General features: G+C 38.5%; 1 protein-coding gene across 2 annotated transcripts in view; it reads right to left on the minus strand.

Moving 5' to 3' along the window:
- The window catches only part of FUT10 (fucosyltransferase 10), a 55,115-nt gene that overhangs the window by 27,354 nt on the left and 5,729 nt on the right, over positions 1-22,032 (minus strand). The window contains exons 2-4 of one of the 2 annotated variants that reach the window (XM_016131151.2): positions 21,554-21,786; positions 20,262-20,586; positions 15,660-15,954 (exon numbers count right to left, since the gene is read on the minus strand). In XM_016131151.2, the coding sequence (XP_015986637.2) occupies positions 15,660-15,954; positions 20,262-20,342 (376 nt within the window). In that variant the 5' untranslated portion in view covers positions 20,343-20,586; positions 21,554-21,786. The remainder of the gene's footprint in view (positions 1-15,659; positions 15,955-20,261; positions 20,587-21,553; positions 21,787-22,032) is intronic. The other variant, XM_016131150.2, reaches the window with a different exon arrangement.

The raw sequence follows: 22,032 nt of genomic DNA on the forward strand, positions 1-22,032 counted from the left end.
AAAACATTGAGTCTGGCAAATGATTGATTTCAGAATTGCTTTTGCTATTTGTGGGCAATCCGAAGTATCCTTTTAAGTCATGAACTATCATATAGAAAAATGATAATTGTTGTCATTAATAATTGCTTAAACCAAATATTTAACAAGTACGGACAAGGCAATACAGATGATACAATTTAAATCATCCCTGGAGGAGAAAATGGAGAGAGTAAATTGCTAAAAGCTTAAAGAGATGAAGTGATTACAGGTCCATCCTGATGCTTTCTCCCCTTCTGAAAACAAAACAAAACAAAACAAAACAAAAAACCTTCTTTCACCACACAACTTTCTTTGCAATGAGAAGAATGTATTTTCTTCCTAAGCGCTATTTACTATTTGATAAAATTTCACATTTCTCTCTGCCAAAATTTTCCAAGGTTTTTTCCTCTGCTATTAGATAACAGGGAAAGAGGCTTGTGCTTCCTCTGACTTTACAGGTTTCTGTTTCTCCACCACCCGGGGGCCTGAAGCCTCCTATCCCACACTGGCTTTGCTAATTACCAAGAGATGAGCTTGGACTTGGGTGTTCAAGTCAAGCTAGAGTCAATACCTACAATAGCATGGACTGTGTTCTCGTGAGGATTGCTCGTTTAAAGGGTTTCACAAGAATTCTCCTTCTCTGGTAGTTATATTCAAGGTCAGGAATTGTTTAACTCACTTTAAGGTCATTCTAATTTTGGCCCATGATCTATGAGCAGAGATCCTACTTCCTAAAATTAGTATTCACTTAATTAACACTTTGACTAAGAAAACCTCAAAATTAGTTTGCATCCTTTCATACAAAATCAGGATGACAATTCTTGGCAATTTTTGACCCTCACAAACATGCCATATAGAACTTGGACATTTCAAATTCTGAGTCTTTGTTAGCAATTAGAGATTATAAACTGTAGATTAAATTGCAAATATTTTATATTTATGGCATATTTCATTTCCCAAGAGCCAATAATTCCATAAACAAGGATAACAGTTGCTAGGATAAATTTTGAATCTACCAATATGCACATATTAAAATGGACATATTTCTCTCTAGCTACAACAAATAAGAAACATCCATTATTAAAATCTTTAAGAAGTCACCAGAGTATCTGAGTAAAATCATGGGTTTTTGAGCCCAGGGAGTTAGGGCTAAAAACTCAGTTTATCCATATGAATGTGACTTGGAGCATGTTATTGTAACTCTGAGCCACAGCATCATCCTTCAAATGAGGAAATTACTGACCTTACAGGGCCATTTTGCGCCTGTAACACAGAGGGTGTGTTAGTGTCCTCCTCTTCTTCCCAGTGTCCCAAGCTCTGCCTGTCAGTCTCGTATAGAACTACCACCACCTGACCGTGTTATACACTTCCAAAGCAAAGCTGCGGCCAGCAGGAAGAAACTGGCTTCTCCCCTTCCTTTACTATCCCATCTGCATCATCATGGCTTTCCGATATACCAGGGCAGGACTCCAACCCTAGAGAGGGCTGGTCAGAAACAATATGCCAGACCACGAGATGTTGTCCATCACATTGGAGATCCCTTTGCAGTCTCCTCTATTTAACTCCAGTTACTCACTCTGGCTCTATTTTCCTTCTGGATTACCCACTCTTTTGCTTCTCAGTTTCCACTTTGACATTTCTCCCTCCTTTTCCCTTCTCCAGATTAAACAGTCTGATAAATTGGATTCTCTAACCTAAAAGACCAGCCAGAGACTGCTCCTCTGGCAGCTCTCTGCTGCCCCCTCTTGTCGTAAAACGGAACAGGTCAATTGCTCCAAGCACAAAAATCTCATTTCAGGTTTCGGGAATGCTCAGCATTTATTGAGGGCCTACTATGTGCCAGGCATTGTGCTAGGTATTGGAGACACAATAGTGGACAAAATCAGAAAACGCCCCTGCTCTCATGGAGATTCCAGTACAGTGGAAAAGACAGATATTAATCAACTAACATAAGTAAACGTAATGCCAGAACTTAAACGTGTAATGAAATGCAATGAAAGCCTATAATAAGGGATTTGACCTTGTCAGAGAGGCTGAGGAAGGCTTCCTAGAGGTAGGATGCATGCTGAGAATAAAGGATGGATGGAATAAACAGAACAAAGAGGGAGGGGAACATTCCTGAGGAGAGGCAGCATGTGTTACAAAGTCTGTGCCAGGAGGGAGCATGGTGACTACAAGGGAACAGAGGAAAACCCGTGAAGCCAGAGGAAGGAGAGAGTGGAAGGGCAGCCACAGGAGAGGCTGAGCGGGAGCTGCGAGGTGAGCTACAGGCTGGTGTAGAGGCCGTGTGAGAGGTTAAGGTAGTTTAAAATGGTAAGGTAGAGTCTCCAGACATGCCACTGATCTCGTCTGATTTCAGAAGCGAAGCAGGGTTGGGCCCCATTGGTACTTGGATGACAGACCATCTAGGAAAACCACGTGCTGTAGGCGTAAAATAATAATAAATAATAATAAAGCGTTAAGATAAAGCCCCAGAGAATGAAGAGATTTGAAAAACATTTAGGAAATATTTTCGGTATTTAGGAAATGTAATCCAAAGAATTTTGCGATGGATTGGATATCTATAGAGGGTAAGAGGGAGGAGAGTTCCAAGAAGACACCTAGTTTCCTGACCTGCATAATAGATGGACACTGCAGCCATTATCTGAGTTTGGAGGTGACTATGTGATCCATAAATTGGATACCACGCAGACAATAGGGTATTCAGATACGGAGCTCAGAAGAGAGGTCTGGAATAAAGATATAAGCGTGTGTGTTATCTGCATATGGGCTGAAGCCTGTCAAGGAGGATACTGCCCAGAAGAGTTCTCACTACTGAGGTAGGACCCCCAGGGGGATTTCGGGATTTTTGTAGAAGCAGAGAAATGGCGACAGGTATCTTACAGTGATTAGGGATTGCACCTGCCATTCAGTGTGTGTGTGGGGGGGGGGGGGTGGGGTGCAGGATGCTAGACACCTTGCAAGACACAGCACAGTTCACAGAAAAGAAATATCTCATGGCCCACATGAAAGTTAAAAAGCTGTTTTAAATGATCTGAGCCTGGAATCAAACTTTATCTTCCACAGGAAAATCAAGGCTTTTATTTCTTGCTCAGTTTCAATTTATATTAAAATTTCCAGGAATATAATTTAAGGGAAAAGTGGACTGTTGTTTACTATTTACTCAGAGCTACTTACCATTAAAATTGCATCACTAGTTAAAATTAATTTAAAAAAAGAAAAAAGAAAAAAAAGAAAATTGTGTCACTGTGGTAGCTGAGCACCAGGACAACATTCTTCTGTCGGTCTGCAGTGTAGATTCTAAAGAATATCCACATTCACAGTCAATGATTCTAAATACAGGCACAGCATTTGGTTATTTCATTATGCCTTCTGAATGGTCAAGCACACATATATGGAAATGTCTAAGTATAAATTATTTTCCTTTGTATTATACATAGGACACTATATGCTTTTTAATTACATTTTGTTATAAGAAGGGGGCATTTGGGCTAATGGGCTGCTGAACCACCAGCCCAGGGAGAGAGTCTAGAGAGAGAAGGAAACAGAGGAGGCTTTGGAAGGAGCCTTGGTGGATTCCAACACTTAATGGGCAGCTGGAAATGGCCTTACAAGGGTAGACAAAGAAGGCGAAAAACCAGCTCACTCACATTTGCTGGAGAAGCAAAGAAAAGGGACCATTTAGGGGAAGAATACACAGTTAACAATGGCAGATGTCACCGAGAAGTCAAAGAGGATGTGAACTAGAAAATGTCTTCATCTTATTTAGCAATCTGGAGGATGTCACTTAGCAGGAGCTATTTCAGTGGAGTGATAGGGCCAGAGCAGAGAGTTGAGGAGTAAGGGGTAGGGTGAGAAGATGGAGATGATCACAATATGGTTCTTAGAGAATTTAGGTTATAAAGGGAGACTAATAGAAGGTGATGAGGAGATGAGTAGGAGGAGGTTGTGGTTTTGTTTTGTTTTTGTTTATATTTGTTTAAGGGAAAGACTCATATACATATATTTGCTAATATGACCTTTGTTTCTTCAGTGGAAACTAATTAGGTGGGCCCCCTCCACTCAGGGGAACTTAAGATGGTTGAAATTTGCAAGAGAGAAAGAGGAAGAAGGTGGGACCGTGGGCAGCATCTGGAGTTGGAGCTGAGTTCAAGACCGGTCTCCCTCTCACTGTATGCAACATTCTAGAGAGCCCATGAAATTCGCCTTATTGAATTTTATGAAATTAAGTTCAACTTGGTGGGTTCTGAATTAATCCCTCACATTCTACCTTCCTGTAAGCAGGCAAACAGGTAAGGGAGTAGAAGCAACTGCTCTAACTCACCTGTTGTCTCAGACAGAAAGAAGGCCATTAAAAAATACTATATAGAAATTGACTCATAAAGCTAATCAATGGTCTGAAGCCTATGGCTTTAGTCATTTTCTCTAGATAAAAATGTCTGTCAGATTTCTCAGATTCTTCCTCCTTCTCTACCTCTTCTTCGTGACCATGTCTATCAGTGGAAAAGGTGCCCTAGAACCTGTGCAGCATTCTCTGATTTCTCTGACCTCAGAGTGGACATCTTGCTGCTTTTGCAGCTAAAATCAGTAGCTGGTGTAACTTGTGACCTGGTCGCTAGGGGCTCTGTCAGGGCCTGGGCATGCTCCATTGACGACTCAGTCTCCCTCCCTGCTCACTGGGAGAACACCTCTTTGAGGATAACCACATCGCTTAATTGGGATACTTTAAAGAGTGACAGAGGGCATTAAACGGAGAGGATGCTGGGAGTGCAGGTGAAACCAGCTGTCCTGGACAAACTAAAGGGTACAATCACCCTGTATCTAGGTCTCCGCACGTATCCTACTGGACCTTGCCCAGGCATCCACACTCGGCCTTTGCTGGTGGACGCTTTGCACTTTCACATCAAGCACACACATCCAACAAGAGAACACAGAACCTTGGGGAACAGACCAGAAGCCCCTGCCTAGCCATGCCTGTCTGACCAATTAACTACACCAGACCCCACACTTTAGCTCAGGACCTGCCTGTCCTCGTGGTTTCCCCAAACATCAAGATATTTCTGTTTCCTTTTTCAAAATTTTGGGTTGGCAAGAGAAAATGCAAAACACCTGCCTCTACCTGCTTCCTCTTCTCTCTTTTGGCTCTTTTCCCACCAACACCTAGGATAAGAGAGCAAGAGGCTCACTCCTCTTCTTTCTATCGTGGAGCAGCAAAGCTTGTGACCAAGATGTCACAGCTAGAAGGAGTATCTTCTTCTCAACAGGAGAAATCCATGCGTTGAGTACTGAATTCAAATTATGTTAAAGCAGGAGCTGGAGAAATTTAGAAAATCCTTTCAAGAGAGCAGCTGGACTTTTGAAAGCTGTTATTGTCTTACAGGAAATATCCCATGTGAATGTCAAAGTGGAATAAGAATGTCAAAATTTTCTTCTGTAACAGTCCTATTCTCCCCAGAACAGATGCATGCCCCGGACCAGCAAGGGAGACAGTAACCTACTCAAAAGGAAAGAAATCTTTTTTACCCCCCAAAAATTTCTGTTAGTTAAGTTTTTTAATCTCTTATAATCCTATTACCATTGCTTTTTAACTATATTACCTCATCTGAATATAAACACGATAACAACCCGAACATATATAAACCTATCAAAAGTCTGTCAAACTACATGAAGCAAAAATTGATACACTGCAAGAAAAAATAGATGAATCCACAATTATAGTTGGAGACTTCAACAGCCCTCTATAGGAAACGGACATATCCATCAAGCAGAAAATCAGTAAAGATATAGTTGAACTCAACAACACCATCAATTACCTGGATGTAATTGACATCTATACATTGCTTCATCCCACAATGATAAAATACACATTTTTCTCAAGCTCCCATGAAATATTCACCAAAATAGACCACAGTCTGGCCATAAAACACTCCTAAACAAATTTAAAAGAAAAAAAATCATATGATGTTAGCTCTTAACCACAATGGAATTGAACTAGAAATGAAGAACAGAAAGGCAACCAGAAAATTCCAAAATGTGTGGAGATTAAACATCACAGATCTAACACATGGTAGAGAGGAAGTCAACCCTGCTCTTACTGACTCTCACCCTGTTATATCACCGAGTTTTTCAAGTATTCGGGGCATATAGCTTTGTTGTGGTAATTTCACCTGAATCTCTCTCTACCAAAAAATGCCATCATTCTCTCAGTAAAGTATATGTGGAAGAGTATAAAATTAGACCTGCCTTTGTTCATCAAAAGAAAAGTCCTTTGCATCAGTCTGAGTATTTAACAATAATTTGGCTAATATAAAACAGCTTTCAGCTTCGTTCTTCCAACGAATAATGTGATATAAAATAGGGGAGGACAGGGAAGCTTGAAAAAGGGCACAGATTTCCAGACCCCATTTCCAGAGATGTCGATTATGTATGGGATGGGAAACAAAATGCTGTATTTTTCTTTTACTATTTCCAGGAGATTCAGATTTAGATTGGCGCATGGCTACTAGACTGGTTTCATGAATTGCTCGAGGTTACATAACTAGTGTCAAAGTTGGACCTCAAACCTGGATCTTCTGATTTCCAGATCAACATTCTTTCCACATGAAAGCACCTACTCTACAGAAATCCTACATATGTTGCTTATACAAGAGCCTGAATATACTAAAAACTATAGTACTGGAATACATGGAAAAGTGCCACCTGTTACAAAGTTGCCCAAATAACAATATTTAGCTATCACAAACCTAAATTATTTAACTAATTCTACTTGCATTTTTAAAAGTATAAAAGGATGTTCAGAACTATAACTAGGATAACCAAGGTCTCTGAATTAGCCTTCCAGAGGAAATTTGCACTAATACTTTAAATTCTGATAAATCTCCTAGCCCGGCAGCAGGTCCATGTTATGTACTTTACTTGTAGGAGCTTCTTGAATCTGATCCTCTCATTCATCTTCTTTTCTTTGCTCTTCCTAGCTATTTTTTCTCTCCATCCCTAATTAAGTCACCCCCGCTACCCTCACCATCCCAAAACCATTGAGAGTAGCCCTAGAGGAGAAAGGAAGCCACGGAGGGCAGCATGTGGGGTGAGTGAGGACAGAAAGGCTAGTGAGAAAGACCACTTCTGAGTCTCCTTTGATGATCCTGCTAATTAACGGTCCTTTAAAAAACAAAACAAACCAACTAAACATAAAAGCTATTTAACTATCTCTCCTTTCCTTCCCAGCATCACTTGTGCCTACTTGTAGAAGTTGCATAGAGCCCCAGAGAAGTACACCAGATCTCCTTTGGGCTCCTCCACATATTCCCTTCTCCACGATTTTGTGAGCAACATTATTCATGTCTCCAGGAGATCGCCTGGTATCAGCACATTCTCACAGGCCAAGAGAGGAGGTTCTGGCATTCCTTAGATCAGTGGAGGCTCACTGATCTCCATCACCACCTTCCGCTCCTCCTGCTAGGCCAACAAGACCACTGCACAACTGCTTCTGGCTCCCCCTAGGGCTCATGCATAACTGGACAGGGCCTTCGCCTCCTCCCTGAGGCTCTCCTGTCATTGTTCAAGTGCCAGACGCCAAGGCTCGCTCAGCATACTCACTAAAGCATTAGCCTGTGGCTAGTCCTGTGGATGCTATCACTCGAGCTAGTTTTTCCAAGGGCTTCCTAAGGGACAAAATAAGTAATCCAAAGTGCCAGGGGCAAACTCTGATCAATGAAAGACAGAAGGAGATGAGCAGGAACTGATAAATAAATTCTTCTTTCTGCTTCCTTCCAGTTCCATGTCATAAGTTTCCACTTGGCCTCTCCAAAGACTTCTCGCAGCTGTGTTTCCCAGTGAAATGGTACCATCCTGTTTTTCTTTACTTCTTTTCCAGCATCACTTCCCTTTTCCCTTCACTCTTGCTTCCCTGGGACGGTATTCCCAATAAAGCTCTAGCCCTAGGGAATCCCAGCTAAATCAAAGAGTGAACTCAGTTATCAGTGACAATTACACCACAAAGTAAGGAGATTCAATTTAAAAAGAAAAACACAGGGCTGTCTGCTTTCAAAAGACTCTTTGGAGAGGGGGCAGTGGGGACTCATATAAATGACAATGGCTATTCTTCTCCTAGATTTACTGATTAAATGCCAATGGTTTCATCAGAAAAGGAAAGTGTCTGATGAATTTCTGTTTACATTTTTAGCCGTTAACATTTTTGGCAGTGAATTAATTATATGACTACCAGCTGCATGCTTACATTTCAATCACTGCTCCTCACATGCAACTGAAATATAGAGTTACTAATGATTCGTATATCAGATTTAGATGTCTGTACTCAGGAAGGTAAAATGTGCAGATGTCAATAACCTGAAGGATTAAATATTTATATGCCTGTGGAAGCAAAATATTTAGTGATCAATAATTTACTGACATATTTTCTTCACCCGTCAGGAAGGAAATGAATAGCTGCATTTATGTTTTTTACGCATCACAGTTGTGTTAAGTTGATAACGTGAGCTTGAATAAAGTGTCTGAGAGGCCAAGAAGTTAAATGAATACGCGCAGTTAATTTTTCTCTTTGGACACCAGCATCTATGAAAATGAATACCACTAAGACATCAAGACATCAATTCTATCTTCGAATCGTACCTCGAATCTACCCATTTCTTTCTTCCTCCATAGATTCTCACCCTAATCCAGGATACATCTTTCCACTTATTTAGTAGAAACTGTGTCTTGCTTCCATTTTCACATTCCAATTTATTCTCCATGGATGACCCAGAGGGATCTTTTTAAAACATAAATCAGGACAGAATAAAACATAAATCAGATGCTAACATCCCTGCTTAAGACCTTCTGATATTTTCCCACTGCACTTAGGATACGTCAAAACCTCTTATCCTGTCTTATGGAGCCTTTTATTAACTGGCCCCTGTCTCCCATTCAGATCCCAACTCATCCTGTCTTCCTCTGCATCCAAGGTATTCCTGCCACAGTGACCTTCTTTCTAAACCTCCAACACATCAAACTCCTTTCCACTCTTATTTGCATCAGCTGTTCCTTATACCTGGAATTAATTCCTTCTATCGTCACAGGACTGTATCCTCCATCTCAGGAGTCTCAGCCTTAAATGTTACATCTTCAGAGAGGCCTCCCTGGTCACTCTATTGAAAGCCAAAATGTTTATCCCTATTGACATATTTCATAACCTCCATGGGGACAGAGACTGTTGTGTTGACCACTATAGCCCAGCACCAAGTTCATGGCTACACATACACTAAATGTTTCTCGGATGCCAATTATATAAATGAATCCTGAGACATTCTCAGATTCTTTCAAATCACAAATATTGCAGCACATAATTTTCTAAAAACATGAAGCTATGTGGACTATTTCACACAGATCCAAACCATTAGTTAGTCCAATGTTCTACTCTTTAATCTATTTAAATAGCTATCTTCTCCCTAATAAACATTTTCTTAAACTGCTTCATTTTGTCTTCATTTCCAGTATAAGCACGAGTAGTTTACTTTCTACAGAGAGTTTACTTTTTCACTAATAAACAAAATTTTTAATATTTCAAGAGCTTTCCAGAATACAAAACAAGTCTACAACGCTAAACCAGTTGAGGGAGGGGTGCTGGCTGTTCTCGATCAGCAGGCAGGTTACTCTCCCTAGCAGCCTCATCTCTCAAGGTCATGAGACTCCAGTCTGTGCCCCAGAACTATCTAGATGGGGTGAATATAAAATCTGTGAAAACAAAGGACCTGTTGTACTTACTCCTCATTTTTTTTAAATTTTGTTTTGTCTTTTAATTTTGAAGAGCAAAAAAAAAAACACATCAATTAAAGCTGCATAGTTTCATTTTGTGTGCCTATGAGAGATGAGGTTGTCTGTTCTAAAGAATAGAGCTGCCAGTTTGTCTCAGAGGATTTCTGGGTGTCAGAGAATCTGCTGAGAACTGAATCGGTGCCAGCATGTCCATTGGCCCAAATTGCTGAAACTACAATAATGAAATATTTCCGCTGCCTCCTGATGCCAACCAGAAGGAAAGTGCTTGACTTTTAGCACTAGTAACTTCTACGCTTCCTTTCATATTTTTAAGGTTAACCTGAGAAATGCTTTCCGATTTTCAGCCACTTTTGCACTTTCTTATCTTTTGCATTATCATATGCTATTGAAGAACAGAAAAGGTTAGAAAGGACAGGAGAGGCTGAGTCAAAAACAAAACTCAGGGAATTCCTAGCCCTGACTGAACAACCCTTAAAACTAAACATTATATTAAAAAAGACGACAAAAAAAGAAAAAAATAATTTCAAAAACCCAGAAAAAAAAGAGAAAAGAAAAAGAGAACAAACAAGAGAAAAAAAAATGTAAAAAAAAGAAAAACCGGAAAGAAAAAACAAAAGAATAAAACTAAACATTATGAGGTTTACTAAAGTCTTTGTTGTTATATCAAACTAAATCTAGCAAAATTCAGTTGACTTATTTTTTAGCTGGACAGATTTAAAATTAAATAATATTAATATGTAATTTTCTCATAGAAGGAAATGAGTACCTTAGCTAAAATAAATATTAATATTTTTGCATAATTAACACTCTTCCCAAAAGGGATCTCAGTAAAGCAAAAAAGTCTAGGAATTGGATAATTTATTAATAACTGTTCTTACTGTCTTTGTACTTAACTATCTCTTAAGACAAAATGTCCTTGTTAATTAAATTTTTATTTATATCAAATTAATACTACCTATAGCTTAAAAAGTGAAATAGTTTTATCTGGCCAATAACACACAAGATAACAGTGTCCTACCCCCACCCGAGTCCCTATTTCCACATGCCAGAAGTCACTACTCCAATTCTTTCAGGCGTTTTTCCTGTATATGCACTTCATACATATATATATATATAATACATAATATATATATATGTAAAACACTCTTAATATGCTATTTCTTGATTTTTTAGTTTTAGATAATACCTCTCATCTTGCTGCTATGGAAAATGTAGATTTAATTCTCTTCCATCTCCCTTTCCCCCATATGTTCATCTTCTCACTTCATCTATTTTTAAGTGTATATCTAGTGCTTTCATTATTATAAGTACAAATATTATTGACTGCGACACCAAGCTAATGTGTTATGGTTATATTTTCTTTCTTGAAAATTCGTTTTGTTTTGTTTTCAAATCTGTGTGTTTATCTCATTCCGTACATCATGTTTGCTCATCATACAAGTCATGAATGAATGAATGAATGAATGAATGAAATGACTGAATAAACAAACAAATAAAATATCTTAAAGAGAATGAGTAAATAAAAGAATAAATGCTTGCATGAAACCTGGAAGGAGAGATGAATGGAAACAGGATTCACTGTTTATCTAGCATTTCCAAAGAAGGAAGATGCTGGATCTAGCAAGCATGCTTATAGCCTCTAGTACAGACAGTGTGGTAAATATTAATAAACAGACCATGAGCTGTAGAATCAGATATTCAAGTTTGGGTACATGCTCAGGCGCTTAGTGTCAATATGACCTTAGGCAAATCGCTTACCTTCCCTGGGTCTGTTTTCTTATCTCTAAAATGACAATAATCCCTAGGGTAATACACAGTGTTATGATGAGTTTAAATAAGAATACATGGCGAGTGAGTGTCTCTTTGGTGCCTGACACAGAGTAGGTACCGATAATGACCGTGATTATTACCACACTCTATTAGGGGCAGAGAAAGCTACTCAGGCTATCTTCTCTGTCCCTCAAGACCATCAAAATGCCTACTGCAATTCTAAGCTCACTAAGCAACCTTATGATTCCTTTGGTAGGAAGTATCCTGAGTAATGAGCAGCAGCACTCGTGTTACTGAGAGGATACACTAATAAATCGGCTTTTTGGTATTAGCATAAATCTCCTATTTAGATCAATACCATTTAGTTCATTAGTCTAACTAATGCTCAGTGAGCTGAAAATCTGACTAGATATTGAGGGATCAAGATTTACCAGAGGACTGACCCTTGAGAGGCCCTGTCCAAACACCTAGCTCCCACTAGTACATCCCTCTCTTCTTAATTACACATGATCACACTAAGACACTGAGAAATCTCAAAGTGTCCTCTGAAACAAAGAAAGTGTCTACAGTGTTTGCTATCATTTGTTCTAAATGTATTTCATTTCAGATCTCTGAACACTGGTAATCCATAGATGGCGTGCATCTTTATCGCTCAGGAGGCCTTTTTAAAACCAGAACACATTGTTCATTGACATGCCAGGCCACAAAGTTTACTATAATGCTAATTTCTGTTGTTTTGCTCATAATACTTCCTGTACCTCATATATTGCCCATAATTTTCTACCTCTAGGGCCCCATTCATGCTGTTCTTCATACTGAAATGTTCTCCAACCCCAACTTAACCCAACTGCATTCTTCCTCAAGGCCCACTTTCAATTTCTCCCTTTTATGAAGGAGGTCTTTTGAAGCCTTTCCACATTCCTCCAATCATGTGTGTTCTCTCCCTTCTTTGAAATCCCACAAGATTTGTTGACATTTCTCTTATGGTATCTATGTCAGTTAGCCCTGCATTACGGCTGGGTAATATCTTTGTCTCAAGATAATAATCTGTGACATAAAATGCTATATCATTCATCCACATTGCCAAACATGGTAGGTATTCAGTAGATTATTTTGACAGGACAAATTTTAAAAAATAGAAGACTATGACATAGAAACTGAATAAACAATGGTGCCAAATTAGGAACCTTTGTGGCTTATGCCTAAAATGACGACTGTTCCAGTCTGACATAGGGTTTAGTTGATAGAATCATGGGAGTTAAGTTTAGGAGGTAAGTTGAGTCAGGCTACACAGAGCTTTGGTTGCCAGGGCAATAAAATGTAGTTCTGACGAGTGTCATTGGTGGTAAGAAGCTGGAGAATAACAAAATGTGAGCTATGAAAATCAAACCAGAAACATTCTGGTTGACACATCAGTCTTCTGGGGATTTCGTTTGAGGCAAGTCCATTGCTGAGAGAAAAATCGAGTCTTATTGTGCTAATAAAATTATGTGTGTGAACCTGTAGAACTGTGGTTCCTGGAAAAGTCATTAAGCTAAATACTGCTTTGTAGACATCCTGGCAACCAGATATTTAAGTATTCACCTTAATAAGAAATAGACACACACCAAAGCAATCATTACTGAATTTCCAAACCAGTGAAAAAGAGAAGAGTCTATATTTTTTCCATAAAAGGAGGGGAGAACCAAAGAAGCACACTACACACAAAAGATCAGGAATTAGAATAGCTTTGGATTCCTCAGTAGTGACACTGGGAGCTAGAAGACAGTGGGGAAATATCTTTAAATCCAGAAAGAAAAGAATTTCCAAACTAGAAGTCTATTTTGAGCCAAATCATCAATGAGAGTAATGCTAAAATGAACACATTTTCACAAATAAAATGTCTCTAAAAACTGACCTTCCCTGAACCTTTCTAAGAACACACAGAAATAGAGACATAACCCAAGAAAGAGGAAGACAAGGCATAAAGGAATCAGAAAATCCAACACGAGAGGGTGGCACAAGGAAACCGCAGGATGGGGAGCCAGAGCAGCGGCTGAGGACCAGACAAAGAGGATGACTGTTCTAGAATGGAACAAGTCAGAGATCTCTGGGATGCTTTTCGTTAAGAATATCTGATACTACTCCAGGGCAAACAACAAATTGTGCAGGAAAAAGAATCTTAGTGTACTGCGAGTAATCTTGGTTCACTATGACTATATAATGTTGTTAAACATTGAATATTAATCTAAAATTATATGATTTTTTGGAAAGGATACGGAGATGAGAAACTGAGCATGTGGGAAGGGGGCAGGGGTGAGAAAGGGCAGTTAAATACTCATCTTCCATAGTAAGAATCAATATATAATGTCTAAAACTGAAAAATCAAAAAGTAACTACCTTATTTGTACTTACAGGAGCTATATGTGCACATATAACACATTAAAATGTTTTTAATGTTTAAAAGACAGTGATGGTGATACAATTACTTTAAATATTGGTTTGGCATTAGCTAGTAAACATAAATTTATACCAAATAATTCCACTGTTGGATATGAAACCACACAAAATTTCACATATGTACACGAATTGTTTCTTGTAGCACCGTTCGTCATAAGTAAGGTTTTTAAAATAATCTAAGTGTCCAATGTCAGGAAAATGTTTAAATGAAGTGTGATATATAAATGTAGTGGAATACTATACAACAGTGAAAATGGATGAATTAGAGCTATAAGCAACCAACATTAATAAACCTCAAAAACCATTTAAGAGAAAAAACAGGTAACATATCATACTACACCAAAATATTTCTAGGGGCTTTAGTTAAAGTTTTGGCAACTAAACTCATTATATTTCATTTCGTTTCATCTCAAAACACAATCAGAGAATTACAATCTCTTATACAAACTCTCAGAGTTTTATGTTTCAGAATTCAGAATTCTTTGGGTTTTATAATGTATCATGATATAATTCCATATATTATGCCTTCAGTGGGATCTGTAATCAAATGATGCTCAAAATAAACAGTTGACACTACTCAGATAGTTGTTCTCCCCACAGGAGCCTGGCCCTATATAATCAGCCCTCCAACCTGTGTTGATTCCCTTTTAAAAGTAGGGATGGAAAACAAGTGGATGGTGCGGACCTGGACCCTGTTATATCTAGATTTTTAAGTACCTGAAATGTCCCTGGCTCTTTACCTGTACCAGGCACTGGGGCCCATGCTCTGTAACCCTGACCGGCTTGCAGGGCATACACACCACCAGACTCCCGATTCCTGCTGAACCTATTTTCTGCTTTGTTTAAGTTGTTGTTAGACAGAACACTAAGAATGACTCAGCTCTGCATCTCAGCTTAAGTTCTGCCTCTCCAAAGCCAACAGTACACACACACACACACACACACACATTCATATCACTCTAAAGCAGATTTCCTTTCATTGACTTCCTAACTTACGTGATTAACCTTGCCTACATTTGGTCAAGTTTACTAATGTGTACTCCCTTCTCTTCTCCCTACCACTCATCACCCAGAAACACTGTATTTCTAATGGCTGCTGGCATCTTACTAACTCTACCTAGCTGAGTCTGGCTGCCCTTCAGTCCCAGTGTGACATGTAATCAGAACCAAAAAGCGATGAATATCAACTTGCTCTTCGAAGCTGATGCTGAACAATCTTTTTATTTTAATCTCTGATTAATCTGACTAATGATATAAAGATCATCATGTTTAGCTTATGCCCAGTTAAATATCTGTTACGGTATGCAAAACCTCCTGGCGGTTATCATGTGATATTCTGAATTGGTATCAGCAATATAATGAATACACAATTCCCTCAATACCAAATTCGGTAAGTACAGGACCCAACTCTGAAAAAATGAGAAGAAATACATCTTCTCCTCCATAAATACCAGTAACCCACTTCTATCTCGGTCAAGCTTATTTATTTATCATATTTGCTAAATGCTTAGGCCTTCCACAGACCAAATGCAAAGGAAATCAGGCATGCCAAAGTGTTTTCAAGGAGAGCTCCACCATCTTTTCCTTAGGAGGTAAGCAGTAACTCAGCTTTAGAGAAGGATGTCAGCAAACAGAGGGAGAAAGGCAAATACCCTACTTACCATAGAAGAGGAAAGCTTTGGTCATGTGATGATGTAGGTAGGTCCGGTTGATGGTGAAGAAACAGGCATCTACTCCACACTGGCCCAGCCTTCCAGTTTCTCCAGTCAGTGGGGACCACCAGAGCATAATGGGGTAGCTATCGGTTTCCAATTTTTTTTTCCTATTCAGGGTCAATGCTTCTTTCTTAGGGAATGGATAGAGATGTGTAGGCTCTTCCTCAATTTTTGGATGTCCATCTTGCGAATTAGAATTTTTAAGTTTCTTCCTTTCAAATTTTCCCAGCTCAACCACTACCTAAAAAAAAGGACAATTACTCCCAAAGTCAGACTGTTTAATTTCCTTTTTCACACCTCCCATTCTTCATCTTAATGATTTAGCCTCTTATTAGGTTTCTATTGCTGCTGTAACAAATTACCACAAACTTGGAGATTTAAAACAATACACATTTATTATCAAATAGTTTTAGAGGTCAGAAATCTGAAACGGGTCTCACTGGGCTAAAATCAAGATGTCAGCATTACTACATTTCTTTCTGGGAACTCTGGGAGCAGGGATAATGGGGGAATCATTTTCTTGCTTTTCTATCTTCTACAGCCAACCACAATTGTTGACTCATGGCCCCCTTCCTCCATCTTCAAAGCCAGCAACGTTGCATCTCTCTGATCCTTCTGTCGTCACATCTTTCTCTGACCACAGGCAGGCAAGGTTCTCAGTGGGACCACACAGATAATTCAAGACAATTTCATTTCGAAATGTGTTACCTTCGTCCCATCTAAAAAAGTCCCTTTAGCAATGTAAGGTAACATATTTAGGTACTAGTGATTAAGGCATGAATACAGCCCCTAAAATATGTACCAACAAGGATGCTTAATTGTACTAAACACATAACAGATACAGTTCTCCTTCATTTCATAGGCCCATAGGCCCAGAAATAGTTTTGTCTTCTAGTGAAACCTGTGAGAGTCAGGCCTATTACCTGGCTATCATTAGAGATTACGTTCTAGGGAAGATGAGCTATAAATTATCAAGTGGTTTCTTTTTATTAGAATTAAAGAAGTCATAACATGGGTCTTAAATTTCTAATAATATCCTCTGTGGCATCAAGATGGTGAAGTAGTGAGTACTGGGCTCCCTCCTATATTTTTATTTATTTCAAGATAGTTGGCCACTGGACAGTTAAGCCAGCAGTAACAGTAATCTGAGGGGCAGGGTGGGCAGAGTGGAATAAGAGGGGCATTTGTTCTCCAAAACTGCTGCCTTTTCATCAGACTTTAAGGTTTGATATTGATAAGGCATTATAAAAATGTTAGTGAAAATAGTGTAAAAGTAGAGGCTGCTCTGTTTTATATACAACTTAAACGTAGTAGTCAAGACTATGCAACAATTAAAGCAGTTAAAGGCACATTTTTATGTATTAACTCCTCTACCAGTCAACAGAGGACATGACCTGTGTTGCCTCCTGTCAGCAGTCAAAGGCCTGCTTTTTTTATGTGCTTGCTACTCCTGGTGTGAGATGTGAGAATAGGACCACTGCCTACTGATACGGTATAGAGCCCGTAACTCCCTGGGAAGGTCCACAACTCGCTGGATTCTCTCTCTCTCTCTCTCTCTCTCTCTCTCTCTCTCTCTCTCTCTCTCTCTCTCTCTCTCTCTCTCTCTATATATATATATATATATATATATATATATATATACACACACACATATATATATACACACATATATATGTGTATATATATATATATAAACCAAGTAGTATTCCTATAGGAATAAAGAATGATACTAGCTTTAAAAAACATGGATCACCTGTGACACCAAAGTCAGCATTAGAACAGTAAAACAATCACTGAAAACACAAGGCTAACTAACCCTTGCCAATAGCTTTCTCAGCATTTTTGTGACAACATAATAATGTGGCTCTTCCCCAGGAGCTTGATGCAATGGAGTCGACTTGTAGCCAAACACCCTCTACCTTTTCACCCAACCTCTCCTGCAAATGTACGACCGACAACTTCAAAGAAAAGCTCTTAGAAAGCCATGGATATAACTTCGAAGACAAATTTTGCTCATCAATGGCTATTACATGCGGTTCAAGTCTCTTTCCAAATAATAGAGATTGACGTAGGACAGATTTTCAGCCAAACAGTTTTTTTTAAAAAAAAAATATTTAGCCTCAGATATCACTACCAGGTAGTAGGAAATATGGGCAATAGAGGAACATATGACAGAAAACCATAAGGATAAAATCAGCCAAATCTAAACTCTGGGAAATTCAAAAGGACGAATAACCCAATTTCTTCAACAAATCCATGACACTGAATAAAAGTTAAGGCAGAAGAAACTTTTATAGTGAAAAAAAAACAAAAGCAAAAAACCTACAAAACTTGAGACATGCCAACTAAATGCAATATGTAAAATTTCTTTTTTCTAGATTCGAACCAACCCATTTTAAAAGACTTTTTAAAAGATAATCAGAGATTATTTAACAAGGCCTGGGATACAGATGGTACAAGTAATTATTGTTAATTTTGTCGGGTGTGACAATAATATGGCTACACTAAATTTTTTTAAGTTCCTACTGTTAGAGAATCATACCAAAGTAAATCCAGGTGAAATGTATGATGTCCTAGATTTGTTTTAAAATACTCCAAATGTATTCATGAATTACTTGTGCAATAAAAAATAAGTAAACTTCAAAAGATAAAGATATATATATCCATCTGAAGAATGTTCATAGTATATACAAAATATAGTTAAATGTGAGTGAAAAATAATGATTTCCTCCAGAGAACCACAATGTTTAGCTTAACTGTAGGTCAGCATAACATTTTCAGGCTTAGATTATTTATTAATTATGTTTTAAGGTCTGTTATGAGCTGAATTGTGTTCCCTCCAAATTCATATGTTGAAGCCCTAACCCTTCATGACTTAGAATGTGACTGAGTTAGCACATAGGTTCTTCAAAGAGGCAATTAAGTTAAAATGAAGTCTTTAGGGTATGCCCTAATCCAATATGACTGGTATCCTTATAAAAAGAGGAGATCAGCACACAGACAAGAACAGAAAAAAGACCATGTGAACATACAGAGGGAAGATGGCCATCCACAAGCCGAGGAGAAAGCCCTCAGAAGAAACAACCCTGCTTGCTGACATCTTGATCTTGGACTTCTAGCCTCCACAATTGTGAGAAAATAAATTTCTGTTGTTTAAGCCACAGAGTGGTACTTTATTATGGCATCCCTAGCAAACTAATACAGGATCCATGACATGATTTTTAAAAAATATATCCTTCCTTTACCCTACTTATATGGCAAATTATTTCATCTGCCTAACCTACAAACCAGTAAAATCAGAAATGGTCCTTATGTGGTATATATTGACACTATAAATTTTCACTTATAGTGTTTAGAAAAAAAATACTATTGCCCCAATTCTGAACATTGAAGCATTCAATGTGTCAGTTAGGACTGGGGAAAAGCCCAAATCATACCACTGGTGGCAAAATGAAGCCAAGATCCAGACAAAGGTTCAGCTCCAGTAATCATACCTCCTGTCATACTCTGGCAGATTAGAAATGGCATGCACACCAAAAACATGTCGATCTACTCTGACATCAAAAGGAAAGCTCTTAGCTTGGACATGGGCATTCCTCATAACTATGGAAAGTGCTGAAGTAAATATCTAATAAGATCAAAGCTCTCTCATAACTTCCCATAGAAAGAAGAACTCTCCAGCTCCTCCTGCTCAAGCAGGTCCCAGTACCTCCAAGACAGACGAGAAGGGAGTCAAGTGTTTCTTTTGACCAGAATTCTCATCTGGCAGCAGCAGGTGGCAGAAGAAGAGCGCCAGACTGTCTGCCAAAGCGCTCTTATAAGCATTATCTCATTCAATCCTAATTAAGAAAGGAGATTGTCTAAGTGAAAAAGGTCAGAAAACATCTTCGTTTCTATCAGCCCCACACCTGAACTACTCACGTCCACAGATTATCTTTGAAAGTCCTCTGGATTTTGAAACGGACAGCTGGTACTTGAATAGGTGCTAAATATATATTAATTCATATCTATACTTTTACTCTCACTGTGTAATTTTACCTTAAATTGAAATCAGCAAATGAAGTTCAGAATAACCTACTAAAAATAAATGGACAACTAAAGAAATGCTTTAGTTCATTCACCCTGAAACAGTCCTTGGTCTGGACTTATAAATGCAGATGTTTGTGCTCTGCAGAACAACTATTGTGTTTTCAGAATAGGCACTGCTTCTTCAAGAATGTCCCCTTTCAGGAGTGATCACAATAGGGGACTTTGAGGACGCCATCAAATTTTGATCCAGTAAGAAAGTGCTCTACTTTCCTCTAAAACCGGGACCCTAAGAATGTCACACACTGATCCCCCAGCTCATTGATTTTGTTTCTACTTGACAGACCTACTCACTAAATCTGTTTCATTTGTTAAAAAATAAAGTATTTATACTGCCTTAGGTAGAAAACCCCTGATCCTGAGAGATAAAGCAAAAAGTAAAGTATTTGGAGAGAATAGGGTGGGGCAGGAGTGGTGGCAAAGACCCAGGAATCAACACTGCAAAGCCCAAATTCTTGGTACCTGGAGTGTGACAAGCAAAAAGATGGTAGCTGTGATGCACAGGCAAGATGCCAAAAACTTCCTCTTGTGAATCCGAACCATGCTGCCCAGCCGTGAGTGACTGACGGAGGGCTGGCCTGGTTACCGGGTATTCTCCAGTCAGCCCACAGCCTAAGACAATCTCATGTGGAGGAACCATCTGGGTGCCAATTTCCTCTGCCGCCATTCCTGCTGGGACCTGGTCTCCATGAAGGACTGAGATCCGAGGTTCTGAGTGGGCCTGGCTTGGCATCGAGAGGGAACAGCATGCAGTCTTCTTAAGCTATCATCAGAGCAGCTGGAGATTCTTCAGACCAGAAGACATAAAAAATTAAAATAAAGTAAAGTAAAATAATAAAATTAATTAAATTAAAATAAAATAAAACTGTAACAAACGAATAATCTTTTAGCCATAGTGCAGATTTTAAACAATGTAGTCTTTCAGGGTTATCATGTAGAAACCCAAAACTCTAAACCAAAAGGAACCTTTGAGATCATGTAGTCCAAATACTTCAGCCATAAATAAGAAAACCAAACCCAGAGAGGTGAAGTGACTTGCTTAAGGTCATACAGCCTATGGGAGGGGAATGACAGGTCTATAATCAGGTCTTGAGTCTAAAATTCTATTTCCACTTAATTTTCTCTGCAGCCAGATTGAATTCCAGAAGTCATTTACACTTTCTTCTCTCTAGGTTTCAAAGGAGTAGAGAAGTAGAGCAGAAATTACCAGGACTATCCACCCACTCTTGTAAAAATTAAGAAATAAATAAATAAAAGGTTCAGGCTTTGATCAAAAATAGATAATGATCAGCTGGCCCCACCCCGTCCGAAGGAATACAACTTCAGCCACAACATAAGGAATTCTAATTACTAATTTGTTTCGTCTTTTATGACAAGTGTAATAAGGCAGTGGATTATGTGGGTAATATGAGTCTCTGGAAGTTTTGAAATAAGATTTTCATCTATCTGAAATAGATAATCTTTTCAAAATGTTTTAAAAATGAACTCAGTCCCATAGAATGCCTTTTGTTCTCAGGGTTCTATGATGTCAAGGGTCTTGGGCAAATGACACTGTGGAATTCAGAACAGAGCAAAGATCAACCTTCTTCTAGAATGTAGAGTATTGCTTTAAAACACTCCAGAGATCTGATTCTAAAATCTGATTCCATATCTCTCAGATACAGAATTAAGGATACAATTATAATCATAAAGATGATGTAGAATTCTAGTTAAAATCTTGGTCTAAAAGGTATGTTCCCCTCTCATGTATGTACCTTGATTTACTTTTAGGTCCAGAATATTTTTTTCCTTCATCCACAATATGACTCTTGGTCTCAGAAATTGCCAAAAGCGCATTTTTCTTCTTTCACCCATGGAATTCTTGTAATCCAGTGACTAAGAGAATGAACTCTAGCATCGGTCTGCCGGAATTTAAATCTCAACTCTCCAGCTGGTTTAACCCCTCCTGTGCATTACTGAATCTCCAAAATGCAGATAATAATGGTACCTAATTAGAGAGTTACTGTGAGAATTATATGAGATAAGACTGATAAAACACTTATTTTAGAGTCTGGCACATATATGTCCAATAACTATTTGCTATCTAATTTTTAAATGTTATAATTTTTATTATACCTTTAAGTGGAAAATGAAGTTGAATTCATCAAAAGTATGCCCTAGTAACTGGAATGTAAAAAGGAGAAATACTCTGCCAAAGAAAAGGAGATCACTAACGTTTGCTGAGTGACCTATT

This window comes from Rousettus aegyptiacus, unplaced genomic scaffold, assembly GCF_014176215.1.
Source record: "Rousettus aegyptiacus isolate mRouAeg1 unplaced genomic scaffold, mRouAeg1.p scaffold_m13_p_11, whole genome shotgun sequence".
Taxonomy (NCBI): Eukaryota; Metazoa; Chordata; class Mammalia; order Chiroptera; family Pteropodidae; genus Rousettus; species Rousettus aegyptiacus.